Source organism: Paramormyrops kingsleyae, unplaced genomic scaffold (genome assembly GCF_048594095.1).
Source record: "Paramormyrops kingsleyae isolate MSU_618 unplaced genomic scaffold, PKINGS_0.4 ups74, whole genome shotgun sequence".
Taxonomy (NCBI): Eukaryota; Metazoa; Chordata; class Actinopteri; order Osteoglossiformes; family Mormyridae; genus Paramormyrops; species Paramormyrops kingsleyae.
This window is the reverse complement of record NW_027326012.1, coordinates 17,288-39,417: the sequence shown is the minus strand read 5'-3', so window position 1 is coordinate 39,417 and position 22,130 is coordinate 17,288. Positions and strand designations below refer to the sequence as shown.

Sequence of the window (22,130 nt, the reverse complement as noted above, 5' to 3'; positions counted from 1 at the left end):
CCCTCTTGTATCACAAGCTGCAGCGAGTTCGCAAGACAGTCCAGGTTAGCGACTCCCAAATCATCCATTGCTTTTTTTTTGTCTCGCAGTTGCGTGCGCTTTGTTAAGTGGGATTGTCCATTAAACGCTATTCCCACCTCTCAAAACTTTATTTTACAAAGATTGCAAATCACTGTGCTACTGGTTTCTGTTAAAAGCATAAAATACTCCCAGATCGTCACGTCTTATCTTACGCTCCTCGTACTGCTAAGGGTATGCGCATGACGTCGCAGCAGGCGGAAGTCACTGTACTAGCTCACACACCCACTGAGTAGCAAAAAAGACTGAGGGTCAGCGTTAGCATTCGATTTGAATGCACAAAAAACACATGTAAAATGGGAAAAAGCTATCGTGCGATTGATTGTACAAATACATTTAGGAGCTATCTTTTTAGAGATTGCCAAAAACTAAATAAGTAAGTATAGGATGTGGATCGGTCACGCATGGCCAATACCCGATCTATCAAATAGGTCCGAATATCAGATCAGTGCATCTCTAATATTTAATATTTATGAACGTGTTTATGGTTGTATGTAGTGTTTTAATCATAATTTTTAAAAGAATAATAATTAGTTGAAAAAAAATTTTATCAGTATTTTTTTTAATCAATTACTAGACATTTCAGGGGATCCCACTTGAATTCCAGGTCACCCCATGTGGGGTCGCGACCCCAAGGTTGAAAAATATTGCCTTAATACTTCCCAAGCCAGCACACATTTTTATATTGCTTTTTTCATCCATTTGTTTACACATACAGTTTCTTTAGGGTATTTATTTAGTTCTCCTTGGCCAACAGCATTAACGTTTTTCATGTTTTCACTGAAAATGTTCACTACATGAGGGTGAAGTCGGCTATGTGATATAACAAAACACGCTGTTATCTTGTATGACCTATCCAGGTAATAAGGTTGTAAAACCATACACTCCAGTAGACAAAATACTGATGCCTAATTCACTGGAGTCTACTGAAGCCACTGCCGACGTCTTCCTCATGATAAAGGTCTATCCAGATGGAGTGTTCACACAACATCTTTGTGGCCTGAATATAGGTAAGTCGAAGAGTTATACTGTACTACTGCGTTGTGTTGTGAACCTAAATTAAATTATATTATGCATCTGTTATTTTATAGTTCTTTGAATGGATTAATTTTAATATTATATTCATCAGTATTTAGATTATTTTACCATATAAGCCTGCTGTCAAGTAATATGTTTCTATATACAGTGATCCCCCGCTATATCGTGGTTCACCTATCTCGCCCCCACTATATCGCGGATTTTTCCCCGACGCGTCACAATTCTCTGTGTATCGCGTACCTTGCTTGTGATCCGATTGTTTTCATTTTGTTTTAAGCCCTACGATGGCTCCGAAGTGTCCTGCATGTTCTAAGCCTTCTGATAGTAGTGAGCCTAAGCGCCAGCGCCATTCAGGAGAAGGTAAAACTCCTGGATATGCTTCAGGAAGGAAAGTGTTACGCGCAGTGATGGGCGGTTGCGCCGCTACATGTAGCGAAGCTGTTAGTTTAACTACATTTCCTAGTAGCTCGCCTGTAGCGTTGCTGATTTCTGAATCAAATAGCTTTCCAGTAGTTACGTTACTTTTTTGGTCAAGTAGCGACGTAGCGTCCACAAAAGCTACAATTTCCAGGGCATGTCTGAGAAAAGCAGAGGTTTCCTCTGCAGTATGATTTTGAAACACAACAATCAGACAGAAATAAAGCATGTTCATGCTCGACCTTCTACTCTGCTTCTACTGCCTGTCTATAGAAACAGGCATGCGTATGGTAGCGTCACGAGATCGATACTTCAGTTTCGATTTCTGTCCTGAATGCACTGCGTCTGTCTGTGTAAGCACTACTGCTCTCGATTGCTGCTCCCGGCTGTCACGTGACTCAGCGCAGTGGCAGGCAAGCAAACAGGCTCACTTGCACGCGCGCGCACACACACAGTGTAATATTTACAATAAAGTATTGAATTCACAATAATTAAACAGTAGAGATAGTTCGGGGTTTAATCACCAGATGGCATTTATTACACCCCTACTACTACAACCCACACACTCGCACTGCCTACCGTGGATTTCGCCCCATTTACTCCTCATACACACGGTGGGTGCATACACACATACACGCACACTATGTACAACAATAAACAACGATTATACATGACATAACACACAGCACATATATAATCACACAGCGATTACTGAGAATTATGTACAAGCTGGCATCAGTCCAACATGCCGCGCTGCCTGCCGGTAGCTCCGCGCTACAGTATTTTATTTACTTATAGACAGGGCTGGACTGGCCATCTGGCGTACCGGGCAATGCCCGTTGGGCCGACGCACATTTTTGGGCCAGCCCGGGGCTGTCATAATTTACCCAAGAAAGTATAATCCAATGAAATCTCTCAGCCCTCCTCGACCCGCACCTCTATCCCCTTTTTAACCAAGGTTATCAAATTTTGCCATTTGAGCTGACCAGAGTCGGAGAGGAGTGGCTATGGACAAACCAAAAAAGCGCAAGGGGGGCGCAGAAAAGCTCAGAGACAAGAGGCAAAAATCCTTCAAGTGGATGCAGCAAAACCGATATGTTTGCCACCACAAGTTCTATTGCTGCAGCAGCTAGTGCAGGGCCGGAGGAGGAGGCAGAATTAGCGATTCGGTGAGATACGTCGGAAGAGGAGTGTAACTGTCGCTAAGACGGTTATTTTTTAATTACTTTTTTGTTGGTTTGATTTAATATAGAATGTATACTGTGATAAATGTATATCAGTACCCTCTGCTAACTATTTAATTGATCCGTGTTAACCTTTGATCATGTGACTGAATTGGGTAGGAGTGAATGCACTCTGGGAGATTCATGGAGTCGACTTGTGGGGAAGCTTGTCACTGCAGAACTGGTAATAACTGGCAAAAACATTTGGTCAGAAGGCACACACAGTAATTTCTGTTTATTGTATTTACTTGTTGTCTTGTGTTGGAAAGTTTGTTTATAATTGTGGTGATATATGAGCTGCTGTTTAGTGATAATATTGCGGATCTTTTAGGATGTTTGTAAGATTAAATGCAATGCAGGAAGTTAATGATATGTTTATTTATAGTTTTTCATGGTGTTGAGAAAAACAAAGACGGAATAACTTCAACATCACTCGGGTGTATGTTTTCTGCACCAAATGAAGAACTTTGGGAGCTGTTATAGTGAAAAACGTTACCATTGATGGAAGTAAACCACGAAGTTCGCCCGCCATCATAGGAAGATTGGCGTTATGACGAGACTCCATAACTGTATGCCACGCTAAAGGACTGTTTACATTTATCGGAATTTACCTGACGTGACTTCGCGGACTGTAATCTATAGTGCTGTAGTTCTCGAGACCGGTCCCCAATTTTTTGTGGTCTCGGTGGGATGGGGAAAAAAAGAGAAAACAGCGCATCCTCACAGAACAGTATCATTATTCATTACGCGCCTCAATTCAAATGCAACCAGTCAGATGCATCTACTTTAAAAACGTTACATTGTATACATTTTCTCAATGGACACAGTGCTTCACAGTCCACACACTTCATACACATCGCATGATAGCAAAGTCGGCAAAGAAATGTTCCAAAACGTCACCACGCGTCACCATGTCACATAGTACAAAATCCTCGCGAGAGCAAGACGACTTGAGACAGACCGTGCAGCACAAACTGGAGCCGCCTCCGTGACGACACAACTTTGCCCTTATTGGCTGAAGATTTTAGTCACACGCATGACGTTTGTATCCCAGGAAGTTCCAATGCGTTATCTGCTATTTCTCCCGAAAAGCACATAAAGCAGTGAGAACTGGTTTCAGTTCATTTACTGATAAAATAAAGTTTAAATAAATTACATAAATGCTCTAACAGTACACGTAAGTTAGTGGTTTAATTATTGTTAGTTACTGTAATGTTGTGCTGCTTCATTTGTTTAATCGTCAGACATACCCATCAGACATACCGATCAGAAAGACATACCTAACAGAAAGACATACCCATGAGACATGCCCATCAGAAAGACATACCCATGAGACATGCCCATCAGAAAGACATACCCATCAGACATACCCATCAGAAAGACATACCCATCAGACATACCCATCAGAAAGACATACCCCTGAGACATACCCAACAGACATACCCATCAGAAAGACATACCCATGACACATGCCCATCAGAAAGACATACCCATGAGACATGCCCCTCAGAAAGACATACCCATCAGACATACCTATCAGAAAGACATAACAATCAGACTATGAGGAGTAGAAATTGTCCGACTTGGCTGCAGTCAGTTTATACTCCACCCCTGCAGCCGCCGACAGATCGCACTCCATGTTGCGTCAGCTGCAGTCGAACGCACCCATTGCTTCTTTAAGGGGGGATGGGCAAAATGACAACGTCGTCGGTGATTGGCTGTTGTGCTGGGGTTCAGTAAACCTCTGCTCGATAGGCCAATGAGTTGTCTGTCTCAGCGCATTCTCTAAAACGGAGCAAATTTGGTTGATCGAGTTTTATAGTCTGTGTGTATCATCGTGATCGTCCTTATTTTTTATCGATAAAAAATCGAGATCGTTTTTGTCTCCCAGCACTAATAGCATAGTTATAATTCAATTAAATTAGGTATTTCACATTCATTAGAAAGCACGGTCTTGGAGGTGCAAGTCAATCTGGAGGCTCATTCTCTTCAATTCAAAGCAGAGGATCATCACATAGCCGTATTCATAGCTTACCCGAGGCCTCTCTCCCTGGTACTTAATATGAACATCTTTCTGGTACAGTACATCCCATCTCTTTCCCTTGACGAAGTCTGATAAAATGGTTATAGGAGAGGATTGCTGAGAATATTATTTTCCATCAGGCCTCGTAACTATGACAAATCTGTAAGATTTTAAATGAGAGACATATGGACATATGGACAATATAATTGAAAAGATAACATGAATTTGATTTAACGAGTAATGACACTTTACAGCAATGCCTTTTTTCTCTACAGTTGATCTGAGTAATGTGATGTTTATTCTATCCCTAGTCTGTTTTCGGTCTTGGTCTTGGTCTCGGTTTCGACCAGTCTTGATCTTGGTCTCGCCTTAGTGTGTCTTGGTCTTGGTACCCTCAAGTCTCGGCAGTGTCTTGGTCTTGATACCTTCCGGTCTCGGCAATGTCTTGGTCTCGGTTTAGGCGGTCTTGATTACAACACTAGTAATCTACCAGGTCAGCGCAGAGAAATTGCGGTGGGGATTCGGCGCTGCAGTCCGGCCACAAGAGATTAGCGACGTTGATATTTTCTGATTTAAAGCAGACAATTAAATTTATAGTTTGTAAGTTTGGTATTGTGTCATCTTCAGTGTGTGGTAATGTTGGATCTGTGGTTGAATTTTAAGGATATGTTAATTGTGATGTTTTAATATAAAAGGATGGAACTGGGTACTTCAAATATGGGTTTGTTAGAGGAAGTAATCCTCATGCTGCAAGATGAAAAGGTACAATTAGAGAATAGATTAGAAACTGAAATTGGAAATGCCGAAAGACAAAAAATTGAAAAGCGTATAGCTGATATTAATGCAGACACATAAGGCAGTGCTCCCTGAATCAGCATCTCAAGATGATCAAGAGGTAAGACCATCAGAAAGAGTAAAAAGGCCAACAGAAAAAATTATTGAGTTTAGAAGGGATGAAATAGCAAAAAGGGAAAGAAAGTTTATGTTCACATATGTAAACTTTAAGGCAGAAGCTCAGTTTATTAGATCCAAACTTAAGGAAGAATGCTCTAAAACTGAGCTAAGTGAAATTATCATAGTTTTAGAGAAATATGAATCAAAACTAAGGCAAGAATATGAGAGTTTGCGTGCATTGACCACACCATCTCAAGACATTAGAAGGAAAATGGATAGCTGCACTTCAGTCACATCTGAAATTATTGCACTCTTGAAAAGGCATCATGCAGATGTGGGTAATAAAGACTTTGACGCAGTGGCAGAGAAGGAATTACTCCAAATTTTACTCCAGAGAGATGATGCCAGGTCAATCTATGGATCAACTGTATCAAGAGCTGGACAAGATAGTCAGCATGGAAGTTATGTGTCAGTTAAAAGGGCAGATGTTGCAGGTCGTCTGGCTGTAAAACGTGCTAAAATAATTAGGGAAAGGGAAATCTCTGCCCATAGGAAGGAGGTGCTAGCTCAGCAAGAAAGGTTAAAAATGCTGGAAGATCAAAAGGAGCTTGAAGCCATGAAAACTGAATACAAGGTATATGCTGAAGAGGAATCAAGGCTGATTGTTAGAAAAGGAAATAGTAGAGAAGTAAGTCCTTTGCCTCCAAATCAGCTCCCACGACAAGGTGCCATCACTTCATATGCCCAAGCTCCCCAGAGTACCTTGATCCCCCCTTGCGCTGAAAATAAATCACAACCTAAAGAGGAAGAATTAATCTGTTAATTGGCTATGACTGTGCTAGAGCCCTGAAACCAAAACAGGTGGTTTCAGGTGAAGATTATGAGCCATACGCAGTTAAAACAGACTTGGGTTGGAGTGTAGTCGGTGCCATAACACCTCATTCTAGTTCTAGAGATGTAAGGGGCTTTTGCCATCGCATTTCAGTAAAGGAACTTCCATGGGTCACACCTGTCTCTGTGATTAAGGCACTTGAAGCAGACTTTTTGGATACAAAGGTCGTAGATCGTAAAATTTCTCAGGATGATGTTCAGTTTCTTCAGCTCTTGAATGTGAAGGTTCGATGGAATAACGAAGGACATTTAGAAATGCCCTTACCCTTCAGAGAGCGTCCTCAGCTGCCAAACAATAAACAACTTGCTTCAGTCCGATTGAAACACCTAAAAAGGAAATTTGAAAAATTTCCAAAATATAAGGAGGATTATGTGAAATTCATGGATGGCATGTTTAGAGACGGCGATGCAGAAGTTGTGGATTCGACATCAACATAAGGCAACACATGGTACATCCCACACCATGGGGTGTATCACTCTAGAAAGCCAGACAAAATTAGAGTTGTTTGACTGCTCTGCTAAATTTGAAGGTACTTGTCTGAATGACCACTTACTGTATTCACAGGACCTGATTTGACGAACACCCTTACTGGGCTGCTGTGTAGATTTCGTGAGCACCAAATTACAATAACCTGTGACATGGAGAAAATGTACCACTGTTTTCATGTTTACCCAGAAGATCAAGATTTTCTGAAGTTCCTTTGGTGGGAAAAAGGGAATACAGAAAGTGAAATTAAGGAGTATCGCATGAGAGTGCACATATTTGGGGCTGCATCATCTCCTGGATGTGCCAACTATGGCATGAAATACCTTGCCAGTAAATATGAGAGGGAATACCCCTTGGCAGCAAGTTTCATTCGCAAAAACTTTTATGTGGATGATGGGCTTATCAGTATTGATACAGTTGAGGCAGCCAAACAGCTTATCAGTGAGGCACAATAGGTATGCGCTAAAGGTAAACTATGTCTACACAAATATGCGTCTAATAACAAAGATGTCTTGGATGTAGTTTGCGATGTCAATGTGCCAGTGCTGTAAAGGATGTAGATTTGAACTACAGTAAGTCTTTAATGCAGAATGTACTAGGAGTAAAGTGGAATGTACAGACATGTTCACGTTCAACGTTGTTCTTAATGAAAGAGCCGCCACACAACGTGGAATTCTGTCAGTAGTTGCAAGTGTATGTGATCCTTTGGGGTTTCTTTCTCCCTACATTTTGCTCAGGAAAAGAGTGCTACAAGAAATGTGCAAATGTAGCATAGGGTGGGATGAACCGCTCCCCCTTGAACTGAAACCAAAATGGGAAACATGGCTCTGTGACTTGAAGAATCTTCAAGAAATTAAAATATCCAGATGTCTCATTCCCAAGAACTTTGGTACAATCCAAAAAATTGAACTCCATCATTTTTCAGATGCGAGTAGTACTGGTTATGGCCAATGTTCATATATCAGGATTGTTGCAGATGAACAGGTGCATTGTGTGTTGCTCATGGGTAAAGCCAGAGTGGCACCCACCAATATAATCACCATACCCAGACTAGAACTTACTGCTTGAACTGGAAATAGATCAAGAATTTTTCTGGACAGACTCACATGTGGTTCTTGGGTATATTAAGAATGAAGCCAGACGCTTTCATGTGTTTGTAGCCAATCGTGTTCAGAAAATGAGACCATACAGATCCAAAACAATGATTCCACATCGAAACGGACCAAAATCCAGCAGACCATGCATCTAGAGGTCTCAAGGTGGCAGAGCTGATGGATTCTAGTTGGTTTACTGGACCTGCATTTTTATGGGAAAGGGAATTTATTATACACAGAACGTCCCCAGAGCTTCTAGTAGGCGATCCAGAAGTAACGGTCCTAAGAACAAGTGTCTCTGAAGGTGAGAACTTCCTTGAAAGAATGTCAAGATTCTCAGACTGGAACACAGCCCTCAACATTATTGCTCGGATTTTAAAGCTGGCAAATAGAGACAGGACAGGACACATCAGCGTGGAGGAAAGGAGAATGGCTTCACATGCAATTATAAGGATAGCTCAAAGGGAGTCTTTTGAAGCAGAACTGAAATGGTTCACAGAAAAATCTCCAAAATTGCCAAAAACTCACAAGTCTTACCAACTCGATCCCTTCCTTGTAAATGGACTACTGAGAAAAGGTCGTCTACATCCTTTGAGTTAAAACATCCTGTAATTCATCCTGCAGAAGGCATTGTCACACAGCTAATTCTTGACCACTGTCACAGGAAAACAGCACCAAGGCAGAGGCCAAACATTGAATGAGCTCAGAGTCAGTGGATATTAGGTAATTGGTGCTAGCAAGTTAGTGGCCAAGCATATTAAATACTGTGTAACTTGCAGGAAGTTGCGCAGACCAAACGAAGAACAACGTATGTCAGACCTGCCTGTTGAGCGGGTAGATCCCTCACCCCCATTTTCATATATTGGAATTGACTGTTTTGGCCCCTTTTTCACAAAACATGGTCGGAAGGAATTCAAGAGGTATGGGTTGCTGTTCACATGTTTATGTTCCAGAGGTATTCATATTGAAATGTTGGAGGATCTCACGACTGATGCGTTTTTAAATGCTTTGAGATGCTTCATAGCCATTAGGGGTGCGGTGAGACAGATTAGATCAGATCAAGGTACGAATTTTGTTGGGGCAAAAAATGAGCTGGAAAAGGCACTATTGGAATTGGACAAAGCAAGAATCACTACATACCTTGCAACGAAACAGTGTGACTTCTTGATGAATGTTCCCGAAGCAAGCCATATGGGAGGTGTTTGGGAGCACCAAATACAGACAGTCAGGAGTGTGTTGAGCTCTGTTTTAACAAAGGCTGCAGGAAGATTAGATGACACCTCATTGAGAACTTTCTTTTATGAGGTCATGTCTTTAGTGAATAATCGTCCACTCACCATAGATACAATCAATGACCCCACAAGTGTTGAACCATTAACTCCTAATCATCTACTTACTATGAAGACACTTGCGCCTCTTCCGCCTCCTGGAAATTTTGTCAGAGTAGACTTGTATGCCAAGAAAAGATGGCGAAGAATGCAATACTTATCGGAACAGTTCTGGAGTAGATGGCGCCAGGAATACCTAGTCAACTTAAGTCTCAGACAGAAGTGGCATGCACCTACTGTAGGAGAAATTTGCAAGTTGGAGATGTGGTGATTGTCAAGGAAGACAATGTTTCCAGAAATGAGTGGAAACTAGCAAGAGTTGTCCAGACAATTGAGGATGATGATGGTCTTGTGCGAAAGGTCAAAATTCAATTAGGAGAGAGTGATCTACAGTAGGAAAGAAAGGTGAACCCTGGAAAAAACCATCTTTTCTTGAGCGGCCTATTCAAAAATTAGTGGTACTAATGGAGAGTAATGCCTAAATCGTGATTGAATTGATACTAGCATGAATGCCTTAAAACACAGAATTAGGTATTGATTTATTCTTTATTGTATTTGGACATTTGCTGTGTTACGGATATGCTCCAGTTTATAGGAAAATTATAGCAATTATTCAGTTCTGTTCTAGCAAATCTGTAATTTTGGTGGCAGTGTAACTGTCGCTAAGAAGGTTATTTTATAATTACTTTTTTGTTAGTTTGATTTAATATAGAATGTATACTGTGATAAATGTATATCAGTGCCCTCTGCTGACTATTTAATTGATCCATGTTAACCTTTGATCATGTGAATGAATTGGGTAGGAGTGAATGCGCTCTGGGAGATTCATGGAGTCAACTTGTGGGGAAGCTTGTCACTGCAGAACCGGTAATAACTCCTAAACATTAGGTCAGAAGGCGCATACAGTAATTTCTATTTATTGTATTTACTTGTTGTCTTGTGTTGGAAAGTTTGTTTGTAATTGTGGTGATATATGAGCTGCTGTTTAGCGTTAATATTGCGGATCTTTTAGGATGTTTGTAAGATTAAATGCAATGCAGTTTATGATATGTTTATTTATAGTTTTTCATGGTGTTGAGAAATATAAAGACGGAATAACTTCAACATCACTCGGGCATATGTTTTCTGCACCAAATGAAGAACTTTGGGAGCTGTTATAAGGAGGATGAGGAGAGAGACGTGGCCCAGGGAAAGATTGAGGAAGAGGTCAGATTAGCTACTGTCCAGCCCGGTAAAAGTAGCCGAAATGTTAATGAAGAGGGACGTTTCATGTATGGAGTGCAAAGGGCTGGAGTGTGTGTGTGTTTGTGTGTGAGAGAGAGAGAGAGAGAAAGAGAGCAAGTGAGGGGAGGGGGATTGCTACACGCTTGCACACAGTCAGCTTGCACACAGTCACAGTTAACAATGACAATATTTTTCAACATTGCTATTAAGTCACCTTCAGAGAACGAATTTGCTTATGTAAATAGAAAGCACTTTCCCTCTATTAATGTACTCTATTAATGCATTGAGGGCACCTCTTGTACTGTTGTCTGTAAGAATAAACAAACAGAATAAACGAAAGTAACACCGCATCTGCGCCCTACGTGTTATTCATAAACATGCAAGTAATTCAAAGAAGTATGGTACAAGAAAAACTCACCCGCGATGACATCAGCGTCCCCCTCACCCGATAAAAGTGTGTCCCCAATCATCGCAGCAACTAGTTGCTCAAAGGGTGTGAGACCGGGAATTCCGCTACCTCCACCTGTGCTGTTAAGACTCTTACGGTGAGCGGCCGCTCGTTTTTTCACGTCGATTTTAATGTCCGACCACGTCTTTTTAATTTCGGCCACCGTGCGAATTTTGGAACCAACACTTTTAACTGACTCCGCCACGCTGTGCCACTCCGTCAACTTTCGTTTATTGCTGATGCCACTTATACCACCAAATAATATCACTTTTCTTTTCTCGATTTCTGTTAACATGACCTCCACTTCACACTCGCAGAAATACTTCTTTTTCCCTCGTGGTTTGTCCATTGTTGTTTAAGAAAAACATAGAACAAAGCGGGCATTTATACAGATTTACATATGCAAATATACATAAATATGGGCGGGTCGGGGGAGTGGCTGTGGGCTCGTTCACGTACGTAAAATTTCACGCTCATTGGGATTTATAAAGGGAATGTGCGTAGATCTGTGCTTACGCACAGTTTTATGCATCTGGATTTTTTCTTGCTTACGCACATTCCTAGTTTTGTCCGTACGCCATGTTTTAGTGTGAATTCTACGCACGTTGTTATACATGAGGCCCCAGGAGCTGGGACAAGAACACTAGACGAGGGATCACAGTAGGGGGCAGAACATGGGGACCAGGAACAAACGGATGCGGACACTGAGGAAAAGGACCAGGGACATGAGACTGAAATGGGGCAGATGAACTGAAAGGGAAGGGCAAAAATGGGACTTGTTGGGGCAGCTGGTGAGGAAACTGAAAAGGGAAAGGATGGGTAGGTTGTGGGCCTGGTGGCCGACTGGAGGGCGAGGAGGAAGGGACTGCAGGACAAGGACGGGAACTGGAGGACGACGACGACGGGACTGCAGGACTGGGGAATGACGAGGAAGGGACTACAGGATGGGAACTGGAAGGGAGTGCAGGACTGGAGGGTGATAAGGTGACTGCAGGACTGGGACAGGAACTGGGACTTGAGGGCGTCGAAGAAGGGACTTCAGGACTGGGGAATGACGAGGAGGGGTCTGTAGGATGGGACCTGGGGAGCAATGAGGAGGAATCTGTAGGACAGGAACTGGAAGGTAACAAAGGAGGGAGTGAAGGACTGGAGGATGAGGTGGTGACTGCAGGACGAGGACAGAAACTAGGACCAGAGGGTGACGAGGAAGGGACTGTGTCTGGGCGGTTGGACCGCCTGGTGTGTCCCCGTCTCCCCTTTCGGGAGACAGAGAACCGGCCTGGCCCTCCGCTGGACCTCCACCAGCGCCATGCAAGGTCCGCTTGGGTGGAGGTAGGAGTTTGAAGTTTGGGGCTTAGGGCCAGGACAGCCTTCGGCGGAGATGCAGGGGCAAAGCCAAGAGACATGGTCCCCTGTGGGCTGGGCGCAGATAGAGCGGAGGCGGCGGCCCCCTGTGGGCCGGGCGCGGACAGAGCGGAGGCGGCGGCCCCCTGTGGGCCGGGTGGCCGGGGCATCGCAGAAGCGGGGGCCCCCTGTGGGCCAGGCGCGGGCGGCCGGGGCATCGCAGAAGCAGAGGCGGCGGCCCCCTGTGGGCCAGGCGTGGGCGGCTCGGGCAGAGCGGCGGAGGCGGCGGCTTCCCCTGGGCAGGGCTCGAGCAGAGCGGCGGAGGTGGCGGCTTCCCCTGGGCAGGGATCGGGCAGAGCCGCGGAGGCGGCGGCTTCCCCTGGGCAGGGCTCGGGCAGAGCGGCGGAGGCGGCGGCTTCCCCTGGGCAGGGCGGCGACGGCGGCCCCCTGTGGGTCGGGCGCGGGCGGCCGGGGCAGAGCAGAAGCAGAGGCGGCGGCCCCCTGTGGGCCAGGTGCGGGCGGCCGGGGCATCGCAGAAGCAGAGGCGGCGGCCCTCTGTGTCCAAGTAGGCCACGTCAACACTTAGCCGAATCTTGCGAATCTCCTGGGGATCCCGGACGAGCCCCCAAATTGTTGGAGCACGCCGTCTCCACCGGGTCCATGGATGAGAAGAGATTCACAGCTGACATGGGGAGAAGTTGCAAATCACCGGTTTATTCTCTGACAGATTGCAATCCGGGAGCGGCCGTCTGACATACATTCAGCATGTACAGGAGGAGGCTCTGCCATATGTATCAGCTGTATCCCTTTTAAAGCCCTTTGGGCATCTCCCCCCCCTTTCTCGGTACCTTCCGTCTACGTGACAACCACATGTTTCACACTTGCCCTCGTTAGTTGGTTCGTAGTTGTCATTCTGGAAGGCTAAAAGATAAGTAGGGGCCGCTGATGTTCTCTGTCGCCCCCCTATCTGTTCCGATTAGGTAGTCTTGCCTTGCCGGCGCGCCAGTCAGTTCTAGTTTTGATTAGTTACAGCCTTATAGAATCATTCCCTTTATTTCCCCTTATAAAATTATTCCCTCAATTTCCCCCTTTTGATCTCCGCAAGGAGATCACCCTGATTATGCTGATTAGTAAATTTTTGCCTTATTTACGAAATTTTGTATTCCCCCTTTTGATCTCCGCAAGGAGATCACCCTATTGGCAGGGGGAGGTGTAGTTCAAAGCTGTCCAAATGACCTTTGCCCCTCTCCGGCCCGACAGGCAGGAGAGGCATCATCCGCGCATAGGTGTCATCCCGCTTCTCTATCACGGTAGTGATGAGATGAACTGACAGTGCACGCAGGCAGGGAATACAACACCCGCAAGTAACTAAAATCGCAGCAAAAGTAGCAAAGGATAATAAAAGCGAGCCCATTAAACCTTTCCACTGTCTGAACGCCGAGGTCAGCCAAGCATCCCAGATGTTATTGATCCCGGAGTGTGCATGCATCGTTTTGGAGAGGGTCCGGAGTCCCTCGAGTGCCCTGGTCACTGAGCCGTCTGGTGCTGTGTTATTGGGAATGTAAGTACAGCATACTTCCCCGAACATAGCGCACACTCCCCCCTTTAGGACTCCAAACAGTTCCACACACAATCCTGTCCATCCAGCCTAGGAAGGAGGGCAAAAACCCTGAGCTTCAGGGAAATTCCACTCCCAGCCCGCCACAGGCACAGCCCCCCTTCGGGTCCATGGCTGGCATGGCTCACAAACCACTAATCATTAACACTTTAAGCATCACACATAACACACTTGTTTTCCCCAACCTTCCCCTTTTTATCTTGATCTTCATCCTGGTCCTAGTGCTGTCTGGCGGTGGATGAGGTGCTTTTGTTCTTTCTGGTCGTTGGAGCAGGGGTGGACTACCCTGCTCTGGTTGCTCAGGTCAGGGGATTATTCTGCCCCTTCTGTTGAGACCAGAGTTGCGTCTAGTTCAGCCAAACTGACGCTCTGGATTCCTTCCCTCAGGGCCTCCTGGATCTCTGCTGTGGTTCTCCCTGGGTCCTCCGCAGCCGCACACTGGCTCCAGTGAAACCACGTGTCGCCTTTGCCTTTCAGACGAATCGCGTGTCACGTCCTCTCAGTAATCTGGAAGGGGCCAGTCCACCTGGGCTCTGACCACTTCCGTTTCATGACTTTCAGTAGGACCCACTCCGCCGTGTGTGGTTTGGCTGGCTGGTTCTCTGGTCTCGCCTCCTGGATCTGTTTAGAGAAATCTGCAACGAGACCTTGCAAACAATCATAATATGCCCTAGGATTTTGCTCCCCCTTCTCATCGGGGGTCCAGGTTAACGCTTTCTGGGGTCCTGGGAACTGCCTGCCTGTCTGGAGCTCAAAGGGGGTGAACCCGGTCCCCCTGTTTATGGAACACCTCACTGACATCATTGCCAGTGGTAAAGCGTCAACCCAATTCATTTTGGTCTGCGCGCAGATTTTTGCCAATTTTTGTTTTATTGTTTGGTTCATTTGCTCCACTTTTCCCTGGGACTGCAGATGATACACAGTTCCAAACGCATGTCTCAATCCCAACGCTTTCTCCACCGTCCGGAGGTCCTCGTTCTTAAAGTGGGACCCATTGTCTGACCGAATCCTGTTGGGAAACCCGTGTCGTGGTATATACTGATTAATCAGAAACTTTATCACGGATACCCCATCCTCCTTCTTTGTGGGTCATGCTTCTGGCCACCCTGAGAATGCGTCCACACACATCAACACATATCTGAACCCTCTCACTGGAATCACCATGTCTGTATAATCTATGATTTCTTCCCCTGACCTGGTACACATTGGAAGCTGCCCTTTCTCAGGCTTGACTGTGGGTCGCGAGTTATACAAGGTACAGGTAGCGCAACTCCGTACATATCCCCCCAGCATCTCTTTCATAAATGGATGCCACCAGCTTGTCAGATTCTCTAACATTTGTCTCACCCCTGCATGACCCACCCCGTGGGATTCTGCCAAGATTGTCTGGCGAAGGCCTGGGGGAAGGGCTGGCTTCCCTTCCTTACTCTGCCATAGCCCCTCCTTCTGCTAGTTTCAGGGCCTCGATAACTGCTATCACCTTGGCTCTCTGGGCTGACTGGGCTCCCCCCAGTCTTTCTGCCTTCAAGGTTACATAATCCTGGCCTTGTCTGGCCACCACTGCATACCCTGCCTGCAAACCTCCTTTGTCTGTTCTAAAATAACAGCCATCTGTTAACCAATCCTCTGTTTCCTCTATTTTTCCTGTCTTTAAGTCTGGTCGGACTTTCTCCTCCTTCTGAACTCGGTACTCACACTCATGTGGTTCTCCCCCGCTCATGTGGTCTGCCATGTTGATCCCTTCGTGAGAAAAATTCAGATTAGGTGCCTCTAGTATTTTACTAAGTCTCTGTTGCCTGAGTGACGTCATGGTAAACGTCTGTGAATTCACATAAGCCACCACACTGTGCGAGGTCAAAATGTGCAGCGGATGTCCCATCACTATGTGTGCTGTTTTCTGAATGATTTTGGCCACTCCCGCCACGTGCCTTGTGCATGCGGGGTGTCTTTTTTCTGTAGTATCGAGTTTTACACTGACGTACATCAGCACTCTCCTCTCTCCGTTGACGACCTCTCCTGTTTCAGAAACATCCAAGTGAAACGGGAGAGAGTAATCTGGGAGGGCTAGGTCCGCGGCCTGTGCTAGCCTCTGCTTTAAGGTGATAAAAGCCTCCTCAGATGCTTGGTCCCAGTTAAGGGGCACTCTGAGGTTACGTAGGCCGTGTTCTCGGACAAAGCCCCGTGTAATCTGGAATGTAGGTGCGACTGTAACCTGTGAGCCCTAGGAAAGATAACATGTCTTTTACCGTGATGGGCTTTGGGTAATGCAAGATCGCCGACTGATGAGCTGGGGAGAGGCCTGTTCCTGCCCCCGACAACACTCGTCCTAGGAAGGTCACTGCTGTCCTACCAATCTGCAATTTGTCTTTACTGACCTTAAAGCCTTTTTCTGACAGAAGGCGCAGCACTGACTAGGTGGCCTGTAGGGCCGCCTCCGCTGTTGGGGCCGCGATCAAAAGATCGTCCACGTATTGGACGAGGGTGACACCGTCCGGGAGAGGACACCCCTGCAAAGCCTGCTTCAGGACCTGATTAAAGATACCTGGAGAAAGGGCGAACCCTTGAGGCAGGCGGGTGTACCGCAGCTGGCAGCCCCTGTAAGTGAAGGAGAATATGTCCCTACACTCCTCTGCTAGGGGCAAACAGAAAAAAGCATTTGCTAGATCAATGCATGTGAACCATTTTTGTTGCGGGGTCAGATTAGTTAGGGCAACATATGGGTTCGGAACTGGAACAGTAGGGGTCAGCAGGAGGTTGTTTATGGCGCGTAAGTCGTGGGCCATCCGATTTTTGCCTGTGCCGGGTTTTGCCACTGGGAGGATGTGGGTGTTCCACTGAGACGTGGAGGACTCTAACACCCCGGCCCGCAAGAGGCCCTCTATAGTCTCAGCTAAACCTTCCTCCGCCGCCGGCTTGTGCGGTACTGTCTGAGCCGGAGGGGACCCTCCCCTGATCGAAGTTGGAACTGCACTGGCGTGCAGGATATTAGACCTACATCTGTGGGGCTGGTGGACCACAGCGAGTCTGGCAGAGACGCCAGAAGGGCCGCCGCCTTTGGGTGGTCCATCTTTTCACACCCGTGATCTCTAGCTATCTGCTCATGTTGCAGGAGGGCTGTGTCCTGTGTTGTGACCTGTATGCGATAGGTAGGGCGAGAAGGAGACCTGTGGGATCTGGGTCTGTACCCAGTCCTCAGTTTCTCTGGCCCGTTTCACCATCGGGCCCAAATCCTTGGCCTGGTGTTTGGGATGGAGGGCCAGAGAGACATGTGGGACAGCTTCCTGTCCCATCATGTACCAGGGCAGCTGTTCTGGGGTGAGCAGTGTGGCTGAGGCTACCCCTTCGGGACCCACATATAAGTGAAAAAGTCCCACTCCCCTCCTTCCACTGCTGGATATTGTCCTGCCGTGGGAGCCGCTTGGGGGTTGGGGGCCATCACCTGGGTCCTAGGAGGGCCTCTCCTGCCACGCCCCTTGCCCGAGACCGGTGCTGGGCAATCTCTGCTCCAGTGTCCTTCTGCCCCACACCTAAAACGGACACCTGACGGCAGTCCCCTTTGCGGCATGCCCCTTCCCCAGCCCCGGCCCCTGTTGCCCCATCTCAAGCCGCCTCGGCCCCTTCCCCATTGCTGGCCCCACCCTCCCTGTTGGGAGGTGGGTGGCCCGTTCCAAGGGCCGGGCGGGTATATGGGTGGTCCCCCTGGGGAAACCCCTGCCACCCTCTGCTTTCCTTGCCCTTTCCTTTTGTTTTCATTAGCCTTTCACCTTGCTTCACCCACCTGCAGCTTCAACGACTTGGTCTGCAGTTCCTTAAGGTTGTCTGAGACTTCCTGAATCGCATGTGTGTAAACATGGAGGGTTCCTCCTGTGACATTAATCACGGGGGACCCATGGGCCGGGGGCACTGTTGAGAACACCCTCTGACCTGTATATGCCGGGGGAGGGTCCTCACAATCTGTCTGTGTTTCTTTTGCGGGAGGGAGCGACTTACACTCCTCCTTTTCCTCACTGTGGAGGTGGTCTGTCCCCTGCCAAAATAGGGCTAACCTCGCCCACTCCCTCCTTTCCTTCTCATGCATATCTCCCTCTTTTCTCAACTTCCCCTTCTGCATCAGATTAGCGCTCGCTCTCTTACGTGCTGCTTCATCCCTCAGCCTAGCATGCTCTCTCTCCTTTTTCCACAGTAGCTCTCCCAATGAGCGCCTGTCTCCTATCTGTTGTCCAGCACCCCGGACCACTGCACACATACGCTCCCAGGCGTCAGCTACCTCCTTATCCTTATCTTCAGCCACTGCTTTTTCTATGGCTGCTTTCACCACCTGGATCTGCCTTACTCTAGTGGCTTCCACACTGCATTTTCCGGGGGCGGCCATCCCCCGTCATCTAGCTCCCAATCAAACTCGCGTTCCATTTTTAATCTGTCCTGACTGTTTAGATCCCTTGTCTAGCAGCCCTTCTGCCTCCAGATGTGGGTTCAGCCACCCACACTTAGTACACCTCCTTATCTTAGTCGAATGTCCTAGTAACAAACACCACCAATACATAAATCAACAACTTCTAAAACAATAAGACTATATTCAGAGCAGCTTACTGTTGTGTCCCTCCTGAACAGGGCACGCCCCACGAGCTCAATCCCAGTCAAACAGGCCCACCCCCAGCCGAAACCCCCCCGATCCCCAGCAATGTCAACTTGGAAGGGGGCGTTCTGTACGCACAACTGAGACAACCCAGGTGGGAGTCAGCTTATCGGCCGCACTACCGGTGGTCTGACTCGACCAAGGCCAGCAAAATAGCCTTCAAGCGTCACCCACCCTCCCGAGAGTCCAAGCTAGGGGTGTTCTTAGAACTCACCCTAGGCGAGGTCCTGCTCGGCAGTTGTAATGAACGCCCGAGGTACCTGTCGGCCCTGCCCGTTCTGAGTCAGCGGGTGCGGCCGGGCTGGCACGCTTTTGGGCGTCCAATTGCTGAGAACTCCCCTTCGGTTCTGACAAACTGTAAGACCGCAAGCAGTGACAGCAGAGCCATGGGCAAGTTCAACCAACAGAGAGAGAATGGCGACCACCCTGGACAGGAAGAACCCACAACGCTGCTCACACACAAACCAGTACAACTGCACCCAAGCTGGTGCTTTGATTCACCCTCTCTCTTTTTTTTTTTTTTTTTAGAGAGGGGGACCTTATTCCCTCCTCCCAATCTAGAGTTTGGGGGTCCTGAATTCCCCAGGTCTCCCACCCAGCTTTTCTACCGCTCGTCAGCAAGTAGTGGGGTTGCCACACCAAGGACAATGCGGGGGTCCCGTACCCTCCGCTCCTTAAGGTTCTATTTCCCTGCGGGGGCCCCGTACCCTCCGCTCCTTAAGGTTCTATTCCCTGCGGGGGTCCCGTACCCTCCGCTCCTTAAAATTCTATTTCCCTGCGGGGGTCCCGTACCCTCCGCTCCTTAAGGTTCTATTTCTCTGCGCACGATACCTGGACGCAATGCATACACAAGACATACAGTAGACATACCCAATATATAAACACAGTGCATGCAACCTCTCCTCCGTCTTAATTTACCGACGGGCCCCTGGACACTTCAAACTGCTCAATTTGACATATCCAATGTGCAGATTTTGATATAACAGGCTCTACTTACCTCTTCTAGTCGGCGCCTCGCAGTTCTCTGTGTCCAAGTAGGCCATGTCAACACTTAGCCGAATCTTGTGAATCTCCTGGGGATCCCAGACGAGCCCCCAAATTGTTGGAGCACGCCGTCTCCACCGGGTCCGTGGATGAGAAGAGATTCACAGTTGACACAGGGAGAAGTTGCAAATCACCGGTTTATTCTCTGACAGATTGCAATCCGGGAGCGGCCATCTGACATACATTCAGCATGTACAGGAGGGGGCTCTTCCATATGTATCAGCTGTATCCCTTTTAAAGCCCTTTGGGCATCTCCCCCCCTTTCTCAGTACCTTCCGTCTACGTGACAACCACATGTTTGACACTTGCCCTCGTTAGTCGGTTCGTAGTTGTCCTTCTGGAAGGCTAAAAGATAAGTAGGGGCCGCTGATGTTCTCTGTTGCCCCCCCTATCTGTTCCGATTAGGTAGCCTTGCCTTGCCGGCGCGCCAGTCAGTTCTCGTTTTGATTAGTTACAGCCTAATAGAATCATTCCCTTTATTTCCCCTTATAAAATTATTCCCTCACTATTAACAATAATAATAACAACAACAATACAATGGCTATTTACAACTTGCATGCGGGGCATGTTGGGACATGCGCCCCGCCGGTGCTACAATACAATTTTAAAATGATAAAAAATTATTAGAGTCACATCTTCACTAAATAGTATCTGGGCCAAAAATGCGCAAATGCTCAACATAGGAAATTATTCATATTACAAGACTTATTTTATTCAGTCAGACTTAAAAGGTGCATAATAATATTAGCCTATATTGTTATGTGTCATTTGTGTACAAAACAACAGTTTTGTGCACAAACTGTGTGTATGAGAGAGAAAATTGCCTTTATCGCCTTCATTTTTAAATAATGCTATGAGTAGATTTGTTGTCCAACTTAGTGGTATTTTAGCTTGCCCTAAAGTTAGTTTGCAGGTGTTACAGCTTACAGTTATTATTATCATGTAATATTAGTAAAAATTTGCTTTGCTGAAATGGATGATTTATCATTGATAGGTAACCAGAGAAATAACACTAGTGAAATTAACATTTCTGCCTCTCTCTCTCTCTGTGATTCTTTGACATCCACTTTCACTTCAAGGTGGGAATTGTGACACTGTGGCCATCTCTCCCAAGATGAATCCCTGAGTAGTGAAAGAGCATATCAGTTTTTTTAACATGGTTACTCTCTTCCTTGTAGGCTGCTGTGCTTTATTTTATTTTTTGAAATCATGCAACGTGCACATATATCTGGTATGTCATGTGCTTTCGCATATCGTCTAAATAATCATAGTGGACCGCCATGACCAAAAAATGCCAGGGCCATTTTTTGCTCCCAGTCCAGCCCTGCTTATAGACTTTGCCCGAATTCTGTCCTGGGTTTTAACTAATTAAGAAATAAAAAACACTTAAAAGTAATGAAAATGAATCCAGCTTTAGCAATTTGATGATACATCCACCTTAGTTATTAAAAAGTATAGATACAAGACAGGGGTCCCAGCAAGTGCAGCCTGTCAAACACTGTTTAGCGTAGGAAAGGATATTTTCAGACCAAAGAGAAACCGCCTTTCTGATGCCACTTTTGAAAAGCTTCTCTTGTGCTGTGTAAGCTTCAAGACTTCAAGACTTTTTATTGTCATTGTATAGTTACACGGTTCTTAAACACAAAGTTTGTAACTTCAATCGACTTGTTTAATGGGGTCTGAAGAAGTTTTCTCGTTAAGGGAGGCCCTGAGGAAATAAGATGGCTGTTAATATGGTTCTTTTTTTCTGTCTTTTCCCTAGAAAATTTAAATTGATTTAAATCTATAGCAATGTCTTGCCCATCGAACACTACGCAGTAGCTTTCATTTGGCACTAAATAGTTTTACTAGAGTACTGGTTTATCTAGTAGTAGGCCAATAACTTTTTTTTTATTTCCAGAAGTAAGCTTTTATTTATGTTTCGTTGCTTCACATAATGCAATGTCTACACTGTGTTAAATCATGGGTTGTTCTTTAATAAATGTCTTAAACGTGTATCTGTAATTTTGCACTGATCTGGCATTAGGTTGGTACAACGTGAAGTAGCTTCTGATGTAGTAAACTACTTTTGCCATATTTGTGTAACTTAGCTTGCTATATTTCTATGGGTGGTAGCTTTTGTGTAGTGAAGCTTAATTTATTGTTGAGTAACTGATATCTTAGCTCACTACACTTTACAAGTAGCTTGCCCAACACTGGTTACACGGATGACGCTCGTCATTATGGCTTGAATGAATCAACGATATGCTACATCAAGAAGGATGAAAAGAATATATGAGCCATTTATGTTTTAATTTTTATATATTCCATTATGTATACAGTGTGTGTGTATGTATATATATA

At 46.0% G+C, this 22,130-nt stretch overlaps 1 protein-coding gene across 7 annotated transcripts in view; it reads left to right on the top strand.

Annotated features, from left to right (window-relative positions):
• Nucleotides 1-22,130, top strand: part of LOC111841788 (cytochrome b5 reductase 4) — a 109,717-nt gene that overhangs the window by 73,778 nt on the left and 13,809 nt on the right. For 6 of the 7 annotated variants that reach the window (XM_023807783.2, XM_072708318.1, XM_072708317.1 and 3 more), the window contains one exon: nt 939-1,088. The exons of the other annotated variant lie outside the window; for it this stretch is intronic. In XM_023807783.2, coding sequence (XP_023663551.1) covers nt 939-1,088 — 150 coding nt within the window. The remainder of the gene's footprint in view (nt 1-938; nt 1,089-22,130) is intronic. 7 annotated transcript variants of the gene reach the window in all.